Source organism: Thalassophryne amazonica, chromosome 9 (assembly GCF_902500255.1).
Source record: "Thalassophryne amazonica chromosome 9, fThaAma1.1, whole genome shotgun sequence".
NCBI classification, from domain to species: Eukaryota; Metazoa; Chordata; class Actinopteri; order Batrachoidiformes; family Batrachoididae; genus Thalassophryne; species Thalassophryne amazonica.
Genome location: NC_047111.1, coordinates 80848557 through 80865299, shown reverse-complemented (window position 1 = coordinate 80865299; position 16743 = coordinate 80848557). Strand labels below are relative to the sequence as shown.

Sequence of the window (16743 nt, the reverse complement as noted above, 5' to 3'; positions counted from 1 at the left end):
TTTCAGCTCAGGTTAATATTCTTACCACTGCATTCATAAACATACATTATGTATACAAATCAATCCCCTTTTCCCACCTTCATCATGGAACACACTGAGGTCGAAGGATGATTTTTTTTTTCCTTGCACATGATTTTCCCATAACCACCGACAGATGGCGATAGAGGCGCTGGGGTTTCAGTATTACACGCATGCGCAGTCCGTACAGCTGCACTGCTTCCCCGTACAAGATGGCGGACCTCCTGGGTTCGATCTTAAACTCGATGGAAAAACCTCCAACAGTCGGCGACCAGGAAAGCCGACGTAAAGCCCGAGGTACCGAGTGCGCTGGTTGTATATCAGCCCGTTTTCATTTTAGTGTCAAACAGGGGCAACTACAACAATAAGGACAGAGGGAGGGAATATTTGTGGCGTTGTTATTGGTCGTTGCTGTTTTAGCTCCGCATCGGTGAAACGCACGTTCTGTGGGCTGCTGCTGTCGTCCGCAGACAGCTCCTTCTTTTACTGTGCCATTGTCATGCTCAAAGCACTATTAAACGTCTCCATGCTTCAGTATCCTCGCCAGTAAACCAAATGACCGTGCACGAGCGATTTTAAAGTTCGTAGTTAAAGTTTGCGCCGAGATATTTGCCTGGGTTTGGTTGCACCAGAAAATGTATAGTTGCAAACAAAAAACAAATGTGTGCGCGCTCTTAGTTTTATTTGGAGTAATGGTTACATGACAGTTTGTCTTGGCGTACAAGTGTTTGGTCCGTATCGTGTCGAGGTACCGAAGCTTGTGTCGATACCAGAGTCGATGGTCCAGAGTTCATTTGGAAACGAAGCTCCGTATCGTTTTCGCTGGAGTGAAGTGACGATACGAGCTGAGGTGTCGTTGTTGCCGAACACTTCACATGTCTGCTAAGAGGAGAGTCACAGGAGGATTTTGCACCGCACGTTTGAGTCTGCTAAAAATAGAGCACTAATGTGTGGGACATTTTGATCTTAATGTTTGCCTGCACATGTGATTTTACGACTGCAGTACTATTGGTGTCTCCCTCCCGTCTGCACAGTTAAGCTAATTTAAACTTGACCTGTTTGCACTTCTTGAAAACAAATCAGCCCCACCAGTAATTAATCCTCTTCAGCCCAGGCAAAATTATAATTTTTTTTTTTTTTTTTTTTTTTTTTTACACATTTTACGGACTTCATGTCTTGACAGTATCAAGGCTCTCATTTTGACTTAAATGGGAATTGGTCGGTAATTCATGCAGATCCAGTTTGTCCACAGTAGGTTCTGTGATGAATGATATGTGCACAACTTAATCATTGTTCTTATCAGACGGTTTCACCATGCAGCAAAATACAGAAGAGTTGGGAGGGAGAGGATTAATGACGTGCGGTGATTTTGATGTCTGGTGAGGCACTGACTTCATCATAATCAGATTTACAAACATGAACCCCACAAAGTAGCTCATTCACCGTTTGATTGGCAGCAGTTAACTGGCTATGTTTAAAATCGACATTCTTTACACATACAAACTGTAGCACACAAAAAAATGCACATTTAATTAAAAAAACATTATTATGCACTTACCTTTACTTATAAATGAAGTCTACGTAGCACTCTTTCTGAACAAAACCATCAATGACTTATTTGTGGAAGTCTCCTTATCTTCCTTCAGTTTTAAAAGTCTCTTTGTCTCAGTGGAGATCACTGCCGGGGAAGAACGTTGTCCTTCATTAGTCCTGTTCGACTCTGTTTTGAGCCTTTTCTGGCTTTGAATGTGAGTAGTGGTCCGCTCGTGTTTGATGAGATTTCTTTGCAAATTCTTTAGGTCACAGTATCCCATCTGAGTTCAGACATTGTCACAAGTTGAGAAAGTAAGGCAAGAAAAGCAGATAAGGCAGTTTCTTGCTCGACATCCGCACAGCTAGCTTTTTAGTGTGTCCCACTCCGTCTGAAAAGAGAGTGGGTCTTCTGTTGTCTGAAGCAAACCTTTAGCTGTGGCATTGGTCTTCCTTGAGGGCCCCTTCACACATAGTATGAATAAGTACAAATCAGGGTGAATCACGGCGGAACAGCTCGTATGAGCGAACCACAAAAACATTGAGCCGACGGGCAGGCGTGAAGGATCATGCTGCAACGGTTTTGTGCACACGAAGGTGTCGTGCACGAGCATGCAAAAAACGGCACAGCGGGAACACACTGCCAGCACCTGGAGCATGTGTAACCACATTGCGCAGCTGCTGTGGAAAAAAAAAAGAAAAATACATGCCACCCACGGGATTCGAACCTGCAAATTACAAAAGCTCTGATTACCAGATGGAAACTTTACCACTGCGCTGCAATAACTGTCTTATAACAGGAGTGTGAAATGGCTAAAATCAGCAGCGATAAACGTTAGTGATGCTCAAATGAACGAATAAAGCAGTATTGAACCACTTTGCCAATTGTATTGAACATGGGTTCATTCATTCAAAGTTTCATTTCAGTGACATCTAGTGGTGAAATAGTAGACAACACTGTCAAAATATGTTCACCTGATTCAGTATTGTATGTATGTTGATTAGTATCTGGGATTGAGAGAAGGTGTGCTTTAGGAAACAAAGTATGTGCAGGGAAGGTGGGCTGTGCTTGTGTAACTCAGAACAGTCATGAATTTTGGGGATGGGAATTCAGAGATTGTTATTTAGGACACAAAATAGGTGCAGGGAAAGTGGGTTGTGCCTGTGTAACAGACTGTCATGAAATTTGAGGATAGGAATTCAGAGGTTTTTTTTTTTATTGAGGAATAAGAGTTTTTCCACTGTTTGTGGACTCAGGCGATTTATTTTTTTGCTGACAACTTCTCCAGCTTTTGAAAAAACACAAGAGCTCACAGGAATTATACATCGGATGCCACTATTGAAGTTCAGAGATACATGACTGAACCTCCCTTGCAAAGATCAGAGGATCCTTTGGTGTACTGAAATGACCACAGAAATGTTTATCCACATTTATTCTTGTTGGCTGAACAATATTTATGCGGCCTTTACAACCGCACATGCAACTGTACCTAACTTACAAACTGCTACATTATTACCTTTTAAGTTGCCTGTTTAGTAATAAAGTACTCACCTTATTAGGACTGATCAGCTCAAAGTGTTCCCACATTTGAGAACGGCTTCTCTTCCTGGTTGGCTCCATGTTGCTCCAAAAGCAGTGATAATGATAACAACAACCCCGACAACAAACTCACATGTTGTTTGTTGTGACGGGTGCCTTTAAGGTGTGTTTTGGAGTGCAGAAGCTTCCTGAAGCAAGTCTCGCGTCAATGAATTATCTCGCTATATGAAGCGATTCATTCGGGACTGAAGCAGTCATTGCTACATACTAGGGCTGCAACAACAAATCGATAAAAATCGATTACAACAGGTGTTGACAACACATTGCGTCATTGATGCGTTGTGTCGAGCGATTATGGCGCCAGAAGGTGCTGGCCGCTTCTGACGGCGACCAGTGCACAGAGCAGATCAGATGCTGTTTCGTACAACTATACAGTTAGAATATGGCAGATGCAAGTAGACGAAAGAAAGTTAAGACTTTAAAAGTGTGGGAGCACTTTACATTAAACAATGCAAAGACGTTTGTTAACTGCAACATTTGCAAGTCGGACCTCGCATGGCACGGGAGGCTCAGGCTGTCTGCGCGTCTCCCAGAGCAGCAAGGTGAGGGGCAGAGAGGGAAAGAAAAAGAAAGAATAGTAACAGCACCGACAGTTTTTTATTAATGTTGTCAAAGTCCTACCATTAACATTAACGCCTGGCCGATTGTCCAGGACAAGTGTGAAATGCGATTGGACAAGTAAAAGTTCTAAATCGTTGTTCGACTGGACAAGTCGCATTTTTTTTTTCCTTGGTTTAAAATGTTTAAATCCTTCTCGCACCTCGCGAGAAAGCGTCTTCGGTTTTTCCTGCCACACTCCACGCAGCGGACAATCGGAAAACATGATAACACCGAGTTCTCCCCAGACAGTGGAACAACGACACCTCGCCATCAGTGCTCTGACAGCGCTGTCACACTCTGCCGTGCTCTCAAGTAGTTTTTAAAAATTCAGCCAGGCTGTTTGTGCAGAAGTGCCACCCCCCGCAGACACTGCAGCGGAACAAAACTCCGACAGTCTTCACATAAAACGAGGTCCTTCTGGATGTATAGCTCCAGAAATTCATTTATAGGCTTTATTTTACTGTTGAAAGTCTTCATGTTTCCAAAGTTTGCTCAAGTACAGAGAGAGAGAGAGAGAGAGACGTATATGTGGGATTGCGAAATGACCACATAGAGTCACATGTGTCATTGTGAAATGACCACATAGTTTACAAGTTATCCAGAGAATGTTGCACATATAGTGAGTCAGGCTACAGTTTTCGATTTAGGTTTTATGGTTAACTGGTTATGCTAATTACTTATTTGCAGCAATAAAATACCTCTTTTTTCACCATATACGTATTTTATAACATTTATATGTTTCAGTGTTGTTTTATGGCAACTCAGCACTTTGATAAAGCAATGCCATTTGAAATAATTATTTTTGTTCTTTATTATAAACTGTTTTATTCTTTATTATTTTATATTTCAACAACCAAGGGACATTTGACATTTGTTGATTTTCAAGTATTTTAAGTTTTCAATGTTCTGTTGTTAAATAAAGTGATGAAGGGGGTGGTGGCCAAGTGGTTAATGCGCTTGGTTTCAGTGCAGAAGGTTCCGGGTTCAAATCCAACCCCCGCCACCTTTCTCCATGTAATGTGGAGTTGCATCAGTGGAGTTACGTAAAACCTGTGCCAATTCAACATGCAGATCCACCTTGGATTTGCTGTGGTGACCCCGAGTGCAAACAAGGGAGTAGCCGAAGGGACTTACTGTTAAATAAAGTGATGGAAAGAGAGAAAAATTGTTTCCCTGGCACATTTTTTTAAAAAATTCCCCGCTAATCCGATTAATCGATTAACCGTGTCGAAACCCCATCAGATTAATCGATTACCCAAATAATCGTTTGTTGCAGCCCTACTTCATACGTTCTTGCTTGTGTCATTTGCTCTGCCGCAAAGCAAGTTTTAAAGCAGTGGTTCAAAGAGAACGCAACTTCAAGTTTGAAGCAAGGATCGGAGCTTTGGTGTCAGACTGACATCACTAATAAATGTATTTAAAAAAAAAAGAGAAAAAAGTGCCGTGATAACTGACCAAACAGCTTATTTCTGTTTATAAGTGACTGAAAGTGGCATATTTGTTGCACTGTTGGCTTGTCATATAGTCCTGCGGCACACCGCTCGCAGGACACGTGTGTCCTGTGAAACAGACATGACATGCACATCTTCTGCTGCGTGTCCACATGAACTAACGGTCCGCTTCAGCTGGGACAGCCTGTCAGTGTGCGCGCTCTCCAGCCCGTCGCAAAAGCGATATTTTTTTTTTAATGTATTTCCACGTGAGGACAGCAAGCACACACATGCGAGTGTCCGTCAGAACATGCTACGTGTTCTGCAGCTGTGGCATCCAGGACCAGAGATGTCAACCGCCAGCCATGCCCCCTGTCCTTTCAGTGCACAATCCAAGGTGTCACTCTGTGATCAGAAGAGAGGTGCCTCGCCTGCGGGTGGGGGGGGGGGGGTGTTCCAGTTTACATACATATAAAAATCAGGTTGCTATTGGCCCTTATCTGTGTGCAGACTGGAGCTGTGTTGCTGTATTTATTTATTTATTTGTTCAGCTTCACAATAATGTTATTTATAGCTCCTTGCACTTTGAGTGAAGGTTATGTTGAAAGGTTCTAACAGTTAAACATACTAGCTCATTGCCCGTGGGGATATTTCTTCTTTAAGAGCAAGCAGCAAGACTCAGGAAGATGGAGGAAGAAGAGAAACGGAAGAAAGCAGATTTCAGGAAAATGGTGAGTGATTAACAAGTGAATATTGATTGGATACATTCAGAATATATCAAAGGTGCTTTTTTTATACTCCCTTCAAACAAAAACTTTGGCTGGGTATGGGTATATACTCGTCTCTCTGGCTGTTTGTCCATGCATCTCATACGCTTAAGTTCACCTATACTGTGTTTAATGAAACTTCACCCAGTGGTTGTAAACCATATGAAGATGTGCATGAAGGAAAATACTAAAGTGCAGCATCATAAAAGGGAGATAACTGGACATTTGTGTTTTCCAACTAAACGGCTTAATGGATTTCATTGAAACTTTACCCAGTGGTAACACACCACATGAAGATTTACATGCTCGGTGCTCAGCTCACCACCTTACCGGCTGTAGTGACCCCCCCCACCCCCAACAGAAACATCATTTTTACAGTGATAGGGTTTGAGATCAAGAGTTCCTGCAGTAATTGATGCTTCAACTGAAACCCATAAACTACTAAAACTGAAAATATATATATTATGAATGATATTCAAGTTTTGTGAGACCTGCTTTCACGTTTTGGGAGATATTTTTTCAGTATTCACGTTTTTCAGTTAACGGTCTGGGGATAATTCACGATTTGCAGCTGATTCACGTTTTGGGGCTTAACACAGGCCCTTTTAATTTGTGCATGTATAAGATTGTAGCATTTATTGCTTTTGAGTTATCCTTTTAAATCGTAGTGGATGGACTTTGTCATGTATCTTCCTTCACTGCATTTTTCAACATGAAGAAATCATTTTAAAAATAGGGGATCAAAAACAGGTTGATTGTTCCCAGATTGAACCCATTTGAACTGAAATGTGTTGAGAAGGTTTTGCTAGTTACCAGGTGCCCAGACAAGTGGGACTTCAAAATGACAGCTCTCGGTAGAGGTGATAAGGATTCTTAATGTGCTCTGTGTTTGTAGTTTTTCAGTTTGAACTTACAGAATAGAGTTCATGAGACCATACCTGTGCTGGTGCTCATCACATGAAAAATTAATTAGACTGCGGTTTCCCCTCTCTGGTTTAGATGGAGAAAGAGGTGTCAGATTTTATCCAGGACAGTGCACAGCAGAAAAGAAAGTACAAACCTATGGGGAAGATCGAACGGAGTATACTGTGAGTACTGCAGTATGGAGGAAATTTGGTGTCAAACACTTTACACACTTTTTTTGGGGAGGGTAAGTCCCTGTTCTGGGGTAGGTACTTCTGAGCGGGGCTGAAAAACCATTGTGCAGCAACCCAGTCTCACAGCAAGTCGTGATTCAGCAGCACGAAATATACATTAATCTTTCCATCCATCCATTTTCTTCCACTTTATCCGGAGTCGGGTCACGGGGGCAGCAGCTCAAGCAAAGCCGCCCAGACCTCCCGATCCACACACACCTCCCCCAGCTCCTCCGGGGGAACCCCAAGGCGTTCCCAAGCCAGCCGAGAGATGTAGTCCCTCCAGCGTGTCCTGGGTCTTCCCCGGGGCCTCCTTCCAGTGGGACGTGCCCGGAACACCTCTCCAGCGAGGCGTCCAGGGGGCATCCGGAAAAGATGCCCGAGCCACCTCAACTGACTCCTTTCGACGTGGAGGAGCAGCGGCTCGACTCCGTGCTCCTCCCGAGTGACTGAGCTCCTCACCCTATCTCTAAGGGAGTGCCCAGCCACCCTGCGGAGGAAACTCATCTCGGCCGCTTGTACTCGCGATCTCGTTCTTTTGGTCATGAGCCAAATCTCATGACCATAGGTGAGGATCGGAACGTAGATCGATCGGTAAATCGAGAGCTTTGCCCCCCTACTCAGCTCTCTCTTCACCACGACGGTCCGATACAGCGACCGCATCAGATGCAGATGCTGCACCGATCCGTCTATCGATCTCACGCTCCATCCGTCCCTCATTTGTGAACAAGACCCCAAGATACTTAAACTCCTCCACTTGAGGCAAGGACACTCCACCGACCTGAAGAGGGCAAAGCACCTTTTTCCGGTCGAGAACCATGGCCTCGGATTTGGAGGTGCTGATTTTCATCCCGGACGCTTCACACTTGGCTGCAAACCGCCCCAGTGCACGCTGAAGGTCCTGATTTGACAAAGCCAACAGAACCACATCGTCCGCAAACAGCAGAGATGAGATTCTGTGGTTCCCAAACCAAACCCCCTCTACACCCTGGCTGCGCCTAGAAATTCTGTCCATAAAAATAATGAACAGAACTGGTGACAAAGGGCAGCCCTGGCGGAGGCCAACGTGCACTGGAAACAGGTTTGACTTACTACCGGCAATGCGAACCAAGCTCCTGCTGCGGTCGTACAGGGACCGGATAGCCCTTAGCAAAGGACCCCGGACCCCGTACTCCTGGAGCACTCCCCACAGGGTGCGCCGAGGGACACGGTCGAATGCCTTCTCCAGATCCACAAAACACATGTGGACTGGTTGGGCAAACTCCCATGAACCCTCGAGCACCCGATGGAGCATGTAGAGCTGGTCCAGTGTGCCGCGACCAGGACGAAAACCACACTGCTCCTCCTGAATCCGAGGTTCGACCATCGGTCGAATTCTCCTCTCCAGTACTCTGGAATAGACCTTACCGGGGAGGCTGAGGAGTGTGATCCCCATATAGTTGGAACACACCCTCTGGTCCCCCTTCTAAAACAGAGGGACCACCACCCCAGTCTGCCAATCCAGAGGCACTGTCCCTGATCGCCACGTGATGTTGCAGAGGCGTGTCAGCCAAGACAGCCCCACAACATCCAGAGACTTAAGGTACTCAGGACGGATTTCACCCCAGGAGCCTTGCCACCGAGGAGCTTTCTAACCACCTCGGTGACTTCGGTCTGGGTAATGGATGAGTCCGCCTCTGAGTCCCCAGTCTCTGCTTCCTCTTTGGAACACGTGACGATGGGATTGAGGAGATCCTTGAAGTACTCCTTCCACCGCCCGACAACATCCCCAGTCAGTGTCAACAGCTCCCCACCTGCACCGTAAACAGTGCTGGTGGAGAGCTGCTTCCGCCCCCTGAGGCGTCGGACGGTTTGCCAGAATCTCTTCGAGGCCGACTGATAGTCCTCCTCCATAGCCTCCCCGGACTCCTCTCAGACCCGGGTTTTTGCCTCTGCGACCGCACGGGCTGCGGCACGCTTGGCCTGCCGGTACCTGTCAGCTGCCTCTGGGGTCCCACCTACCAACAAAGATAAGTAGGACTCCTTCTTCAGCTTGACGGCATCCCTTACTTCCGGTGTCCACCACCGGGTTCGGGGATTGCCGCCGCGACAGGCACCAGAGACCTTGCGACCAGAGCTACGAGCAGCCGCATCAACAATGGAGGTGGAGAACATGGTCCTCTCGGACTCCATGTCTCCAACCTCCCCCGGGATCTGGGAGAACCTCTCCCGGAGGTGGGAGTTGAAGACCTTGCTGACAGAGGGTTCCGCCAGTCGTTCCCAGCCGACCCTCACGATACGTTTGGGCCTGCCAGGTCTGACTGGCTTCCTACCCTCCCAGCGGATCCAACTCACCACCAGGTGGTGATCAGTTGACAGCTCTGCCCCTCTCTTCACTCGAGTGTCCAAGACACGTGGCCGAAGGTCAGATGATACGACTACAAAGTCGATCATCGACCTCCGGCTCAGGGTGTCGTGGTGTCACGTGCACTTACGGACACCCTTGTGCTCGAACATGGTGTTCGTGATGGACAAACTGTGACTAGCACAGAAGTCCAACAACTGAACACCACTCGGGTTCAGATCGGGGAAGCTGTGCTTCCCGATCACCCCCCTCCAGGTCTCACTGTCGCCGCCCACGTGGGCATTGAAATCCCCCAGGAGAACAATGGAGTCCCCAGTCGGAGCGCTATCTAGTACCCCTCCCAGGGACTCCAGGAAGGTCGGGTACTCTGCACTGCCGCTCGGCCCGTAGGCCGAGACAACAGAGAGAGACCTGTCCCCGACCCGAAGGCGTAGGGACGAGACCCTCTTGTTCACCGGAGTGAACTCCAGCACTTGGCGACTGAGCTGGGGAGCAATAAGCAATGCGACCCCAGCTCTCCGCCTCTCCCCGTGGGCGACGCCAGAAAAATGAAGCGTCCAGCCCCTCTCCAGTTGTTGGGTACCAGAGCCCAAGCTGTGCGTGGAGGTGAGCCCAACTATCTCTAGTCGGTATCTCTCAACCTCCCACACAAGCTCAGGCTCCTTCCCCCCTAGCGAGGTGACATTCCACGTCCCAACAGCCAGGGGCTGTGAGCATGGACCGGGTCGCCGGGCCACCCGCCCTCGACCGCCACCCAATCCTCTCTGCACCTGACCCCCATGGCCCCCTCTGCAGGTGGTGAACCCACAGGAGGGCGGGCCCACGTCACTCTTTCGGGCTGAGCCCAGCCGGGCCTCATGGGTTAAGGCCCAACCACCAGGCGCTCGCGCGCAAGCCCCAACCCCAGGCCTGGCTCCAGGGTGGGACCCCGGCTCCGCCATACCGGGTGACGTCTCGGTCCTTCATCTTTTACTGGTCATGGAGGTTCTGAACTGCCCTTAGTCTGACCCGTCACCTAGGACCTGTTTGCCTTGGGAGACCCTACAGGGAGCACAAAGCCCCCGACAACATAGCTCCTAGGATCATCCGGGTATGCAAACTCCTCCACCAATCAATCAATCAATCAATTTTTTTTATATAGCGCCAAATCACAACAAACAGTTGCCCCAAGGCGCTTTATATTGTAAGGCAAGGCCATAAAATAATTATGTAAAACCCCAACGGTCAAAACGACCCCCTGTGAGCAAGCACTTGGCTACAGTGGGAAGGAAAAACTCCCTTTTAACAGGAAGAAACCTCCAGCAGAACCAGGCTCAGGGAGGGGCAGTCTTCTGCTGGGACTGGTTGGGGCTGAGGGAGAGAACCAGGAAAAAGACATGCTGTGGAGGGGAGCAGAGATCGATCACTAATGATTAAATGCAGAGTGGTGCATACAGAGCAAAAAGAGAAAGAAACAGTGCATCATGGGAACCCCCCAGCAGTCTACGTCTATAGCAGCATAACTAAGGGATGGTTCAGGGTCACCTGATCCAGCCCTAACTATAAGCTTTAGCAAAAAGGAAAGTTTTTAAGCCTAATCTATCTCATGATCTTATCTCATGATAAGGTGGCAGCTAGAGGGGGACATTAATCTATTGGTTTGTGATATTGTGACAAAAAGCGCCTCATTTTTGTCACAACAGCACAAATTCATTCTAATACATTCCGTGATAGCTGCATGAAATTAAAAGTGAAGCAGAGGGGTTGGGGTGGTTATGGTTAGGGTTGGGGGAAGGAGTAGGGTTAGTAATAGTGAGTTAAAAAAACCCTGTCATGAAAATTTGACTCATTTCGTGACGGGAGCACGAAAAAAAAACGTGAGACTGGGCTGTGTGCAGGGCTCATCTGTGATTGGTCATTACCTGACACTGGAGAAAATGACAACAAGCGCCAAGCCAGACTAGTGACACAAGAGCTAGTGCAGAAGAACCAAAACACAATAGCAGAGGCCACAGATAGCCCAAAGAGGAGGTACAGGTATTGCTATAATTCCTTTTGATGGACAAGGTCGAGTAAGGATTTGAGTCCTCAAGACAGAATGTGAAAATCTATGTTGCAACCACAACACTTGTAGAATTATTACATCACTGCGTATGTAGCTACATGAGCGTAGAAACACAATGGAGACTCAATGGCTGCAACAATTTACAGGGCGTTCTTATAAACATTTGTGACATCTGGGAAGTAGGCAGAGTACTGGCTTCAAAAAATGGACATTCGAGGTCTATTAGAAAAGTATCCGACCTTATTATTTTTTCAAAAACCATATGGATTTGAATCACGTGTGATTACATCAGACATGCTTGAACCCTCGTGGGCATGCAAGAGTTTTTTCACGCCTGTCGGTTACATCATTCGCCTGTGGGCAGGCTTTGAGTGAGGAGTCGTCCACCTGCTCGTCGATTTTTTTCATTGTTTAGGAATGGCTCAGAGACTGTTGCTTTGTTTGATAAAAATTTTTTCAAAACTGTAAGGCACAACTGAGTGGACACCATTCAATAAATTCAGCTGGTTTTCGGTAAAAATTTTAACGGCTGATGAGAGATTTTGGTCTGGTAGTGTCGCTTTAAGGACGGTCCACGGCGCCTGACGGCGATCTGCGCTTCGAGGCGGCAGCGTCTCGCCGTTTCAAGTTGAAAACTTCCACATTTCAGGCTCTGTTGACGCAGTAAGTCATCAGAGAACAGAGAACTTTCAGAAGAAGTCGGCATGAGGAGTTTATTCGGACATTCCATTAACGGTCATTTTGTAATGAAAGAACGTGCGGGCAGAGTCGCATGTCGGGCTGGACCCGACCGCGGGGGGTCGCGGCAGGAAAAACACCTCCGTTGGAAATCTTAACGGGCAAGTTGGAACATGCCCAAGCTGTTAAACAATTTCTCAGTTACTCACTTGTTGAAAGCCATTAAAAGCCGCCTGAATTCTACAAATGGTTTTCAACACGGAGGTGTTTTTCCTGTCGCGGCGCACACAGATTTGCCGAGTCGTCACGGAAACGACTCGGCGAATTTGCGCGTACGTCTTTCATTAAAAAAATGTCCTTAAACAGTGGAATGTCCGCATAAATTCCTCATGCCGGCCTCTTCTGAATCTTCTCTGTTCTCTCACGATGTCCTGGGTGAATTAAGCCTTAAATTAGGATGTTTTAAGTTCGAAACAGGCCGACGACAGCGCCTGGAAGCGCTGCAGGACGTCCCGCTCCGTGGGAAGTCCTTACACCGACAGAAGCACCCCATAATCTCTCATCAGCCGTTAAACTTTTCACAGAAAACCATCTTAATTTCTCGAATAGTGTCCACTCGGATATTCCTCACAGGTCCAGAAAAAATTTTGATAAAGCAACGCGCGCCGTCTCGAGCAGCGTGTGAAACAAAGGAATTCAGCCGAGAGGGCGGGACCACATCTCACTCAAGGCCTGCCCACAGGGAAATGACGTCACCGACACGCGTGAAAAAACTCACGCATGCGCACGAGGGTTCAAGCATGATTGGTGTAATCGCATGTCATTCAAATCCATATAGTTAAAAAAAAAAATAAAAGGGTCGGTTTATTATCTAAGAGACCTCGTATTATGGTGTTGAAACATTTCAATAAGAATTTTATACTTTGCTACACCTCGTAATCCTTTATTTCATTTCTACTGAAGGCATGATGTCGCTGAAGTGGCTGGTTTGACGTCTTTTTCTTTCGGGGAGGCTGAGGACAGCCGATACGTCATGCTTTTCAAGAAGGTCTGGATATTTTTCTAATGCCCCTTGTACATTTGCTCTTAAATTATGACGGAACTAATATACCTCAGTCTGACTGTTTTTCATTGTGTATTGTGGCAGGAGTTTGCACCTTCAGATGAGGAGCTGGAAGCTTATCGCAAAGGAAAGGAGTGGGATCCCCAACTGGCAGAACAAAGGCGCAGAGTACGAGTAAGCCTGAAGGCTTACTGGACTCTCTGGGCCTAGCTTACTGTCTAACTCCAATACAGAGATTGCAGCAGCAGCTCAGCCAGGGAGAGAAAAGTGTCTCCATAGCATTTTTTTTTTTATTCTGTTTATTTGATTTAGATCTTGGGTGATATGGGGGTTCAGATACTATGCCTTTGTAGTGTTGGTAGTGAAAACTGCTATTTATTCAGGCATCATGTTAGTGACACACCTACATATGTAAACAAATGTGTGTGAACAAAATGGTCAGTATCATGGTCAAATTATTGAGCTCATGTTCATGTATTGTTCCAGAGGTTGATATAGTAATTATCAAATTTTCTTTAGCAACAAATGTCACTATGTATAGTAGGTAACTTACTGATAGCTGCAGCAGGTGGCAGCTTCCTAAAGGGATATTACAGCACACTTTTCAATTAAAAGTTTGTCTAGGGTGTATAGATTGTAACACTCTTACCCACAATCATGTACACAAAACCCTTAATTTAATAAAAGATAAAATTGTAGGTGAGGCAGGTTGAGGGAAAGTAGACATGTAGAAGAACTATAGACCATATCTTGATAATCTGTAACACACGTTCTACAGCACACATGCATTTGGAGAGTGTCCAGCTACAATTCTCTATTTACATTATGTGTAACCTGAGCACAAAGAAAGGGGTCAGGCATAAAGGAGTTATATTTAGTCTGAATTAACCAGGTTTGTGTTTTTTCGCAAAACTGAATTACACCAACCAGGTTGTCTTGTGTCACTGTCTTTAAGACTGGTGTGTGCTAGAGTCTGGTGGGTTGCTGTCTCACTTGTGGAGTCAGTAGGGGACAGAAGTGAGAGGTTTTCTGGTGGTACCCAAAATGTCATTGTGCGTAGCAGAGCATTTAAGTGAGCAACATCCACCACAGGTCCCTGAGGAGAAGCAATTGAATCCCTCATTCCTGCAACCCCTCGTTAACTCAGTCTCCTCCATACCATTTTATTTATTTATTTTTTTCCATTTCTGCAAAATATCTTACTTCTCATTATTGTCATCACGGCAGGAGCAGGCTGCTTTGGAAAAAGCAGCCGACAGTCAGACAACAAAGTTGGAAACGTGTCCCAACTCCAACTACAGAGACAAATACAGTCACCTCATCGGCACATCATCTGCAAAAGATGCAGCACGCACGCTAGAGGCCAACAGAGCTTATGGCTGTGGTGAGTACACGATGCTGAACACATCCAAGTTGTTCTTTTTGTTTCTGTGGTTAACATAGTAGAGAAGCTTGAATCTTCGACTGGACTGGGTTGCTTGACGCGAGGACATTTCGCTTCAAATCGCAGAAGCTTCCTCAGCTAAAATTCTTGCTCTGGTAGTCTGACTTCTGTCTTGACTCTTATAGAGAAGGATAAACAGAAGCCACAAAAGCTGGAGTTTTAAATCTAACCAGACCCCTCCTACCGAGAGGCAGACTGCTATAGGCTAGTGACTAAACAATAGCTCTAATTAGCACCTATTGTGCTCTAGTTAGCACCCTCCTAATGACAGGGCAGCTGTCCCTCCTAATGTTGGAATGGACGCCTCTCCTGACGGCTCCCTTGACGACTCTCCTGATGATGTGAATGACTCATTACCATGAACAAAAGACTGAAACTGCTTTGAACTGAGTACCCCATTGTAAACAGGGGACAAAGCGTGTCTCAGACCCCCTCCCCGGTTAAGGCTGGGTTTCAACTGTTTCACATAAAATGCCTCCTTCACTCCTCTCTCAAACCATTTCCTTTCTCTGGCTAAGATTTTAACTTCCTTGTCCTCAAACGTGTGGTTAGTGTCTTTAAGGTGGAGATGAACTGCAGACTGAGGTCCACCGGTGCCCTCTCTGGGGTGCTGGTATAGCCTTTTGTGTAACGGCTGCTTAGTCTCACTTATGTAGTGTTTGTTACAGTTTTCCTGACATCTGATAGAATACACTACATTGCTCTGTTTGTAACTAGGGATCCTGTCCTTAGGGTGAACTAATTTCTGTCTCAAGGTGTTAACAGGTTTAAAGTAAACTGAGATTTTGTACTATCTGAAGATCCTCTGTAGTTTTTCCCCTACTCCTGCTAAATAAGGGAGAGACACTCCTCTTCTTCTTGGCTCCGTCTCCTGTCTGTCTGGTCTCTTTGTTCTTTGAGACTTTTGCACTTTATCCAGGGACCATCGTGGGTAACCACATACTGTGAGGGCTTTCCGGACACGTTGTTGTTCTTTAGCCCTTCCCTCTGTAGTTATGGGCACCTGTAGGGTGTCTTCAACACGTTACACACGTTATTCTTCTCTACAAGAGTCAAGACAGAAGTCAGACTACCAGAGCAAGTATTTTAGCTGAGGAAGCTTCTGCGATTTGAAGCGAAATGTCCTCGCGTCAAGCAACCCAGTCCAGTCGAAGATTCAAGCTTCTTTACTATGGAAACCACCTGGACAACTGAGAGCCTTCACAGAAACTTTCTGTGGTTAAAAAATAAATAAAATTCTGTCCCAGTGCCAGTGGAAAACAAGAGGGACACCCGCTCCATAGAAGAAGCCATGAATGAGATCAGAGCAAAGAAGCGGCAGAAGCGAGATGATGACACAGGAGCATGCGGTAGCACTTCCTGAGCCAGCCGCTGTTCTATTCCTCTCTACTACTGTGTTTGTGTGAGTGTGCAGGTTTGTGTGTGTGTGTGTGTGTGTGTGTGTGTGTGTGTGTGTGTGTGTGTGTGTGTGTGTGTGTGTGTGTGTGTGTGTGTACACACTATGTCTCAGTCGTGCTATACACTGCAGCATCCTGTAATTCAGGTGTTTATCAGCATAATTATGGCAGATTTTATATACAACCCCTGGCAAAAATTATGGAATCACCGGCCTCAGAGGATGTTCATTCAGTTGTTTAATTTTGTAGAAAAAAAGCAGATCACAGACATGACACAAAACTAAAGTCATTTCAAATGGCAACTTTCTGGCTTTAAGAAACACTATAAGAAATCAAGAAAAAAGATTGTGGCAGTCAGTAACGGTTACTTTTTTAGACCAAGCAGAGGAAAAAAATATGGAATCACTCAATTCTGAGGAAAAAATTATGGAATCACCCTGTAAATTTTCATCCCCCAAATTAACACCTGCATCAAATCAGATCTGCTCATTGACATTGACCCTATGCCATGACATTGACCCTATGTGTCTTTTTGCAAGGAATGTTTTTGCAGTTTTTGCTCTATGGCAAGATGCATTATCATCTTGAAAAATGATTTCATCATCCCCAAACATCCTTTCAGTTGTCCAAAATATCAACATAAACTTGTGCATTTATTGATGATGTAATGACAGCCATCTCCCCAGTGCCTT

The 16743-nt window shown here is 45.9% G+C and overlaps 1 protein-coding gene across 1 annotated transcript; it reads left to right on the top strand.

Moving 5' to 3' along the window:
• Positions 1-180: 180 nt before the first annotated feature.
• Positions 181-16335, top strand: spag7 (sperm associated antigen 7). Its single transcript, XM_034178530.1, has 7 exons — positions 181-315; positions 5842-5909; positions 6945-7033; positions 13111-13195; positions 13295-13384; positions 14438-14594; positions 15902-16335. The coding sequence occupies exons 1-7, from the start codon at positions 192-194 to the stop codon at positions 16015-16017; spliced, it is 729 nt and encodes a 242-aa protein (XP_034034421.1). The 5' UTR covers positions 181-191; the 3' UTR covers positions 16018-16335.
• The last annotated feature ends 408 nt before the right edge of the window (positions 16336-16743 follow it).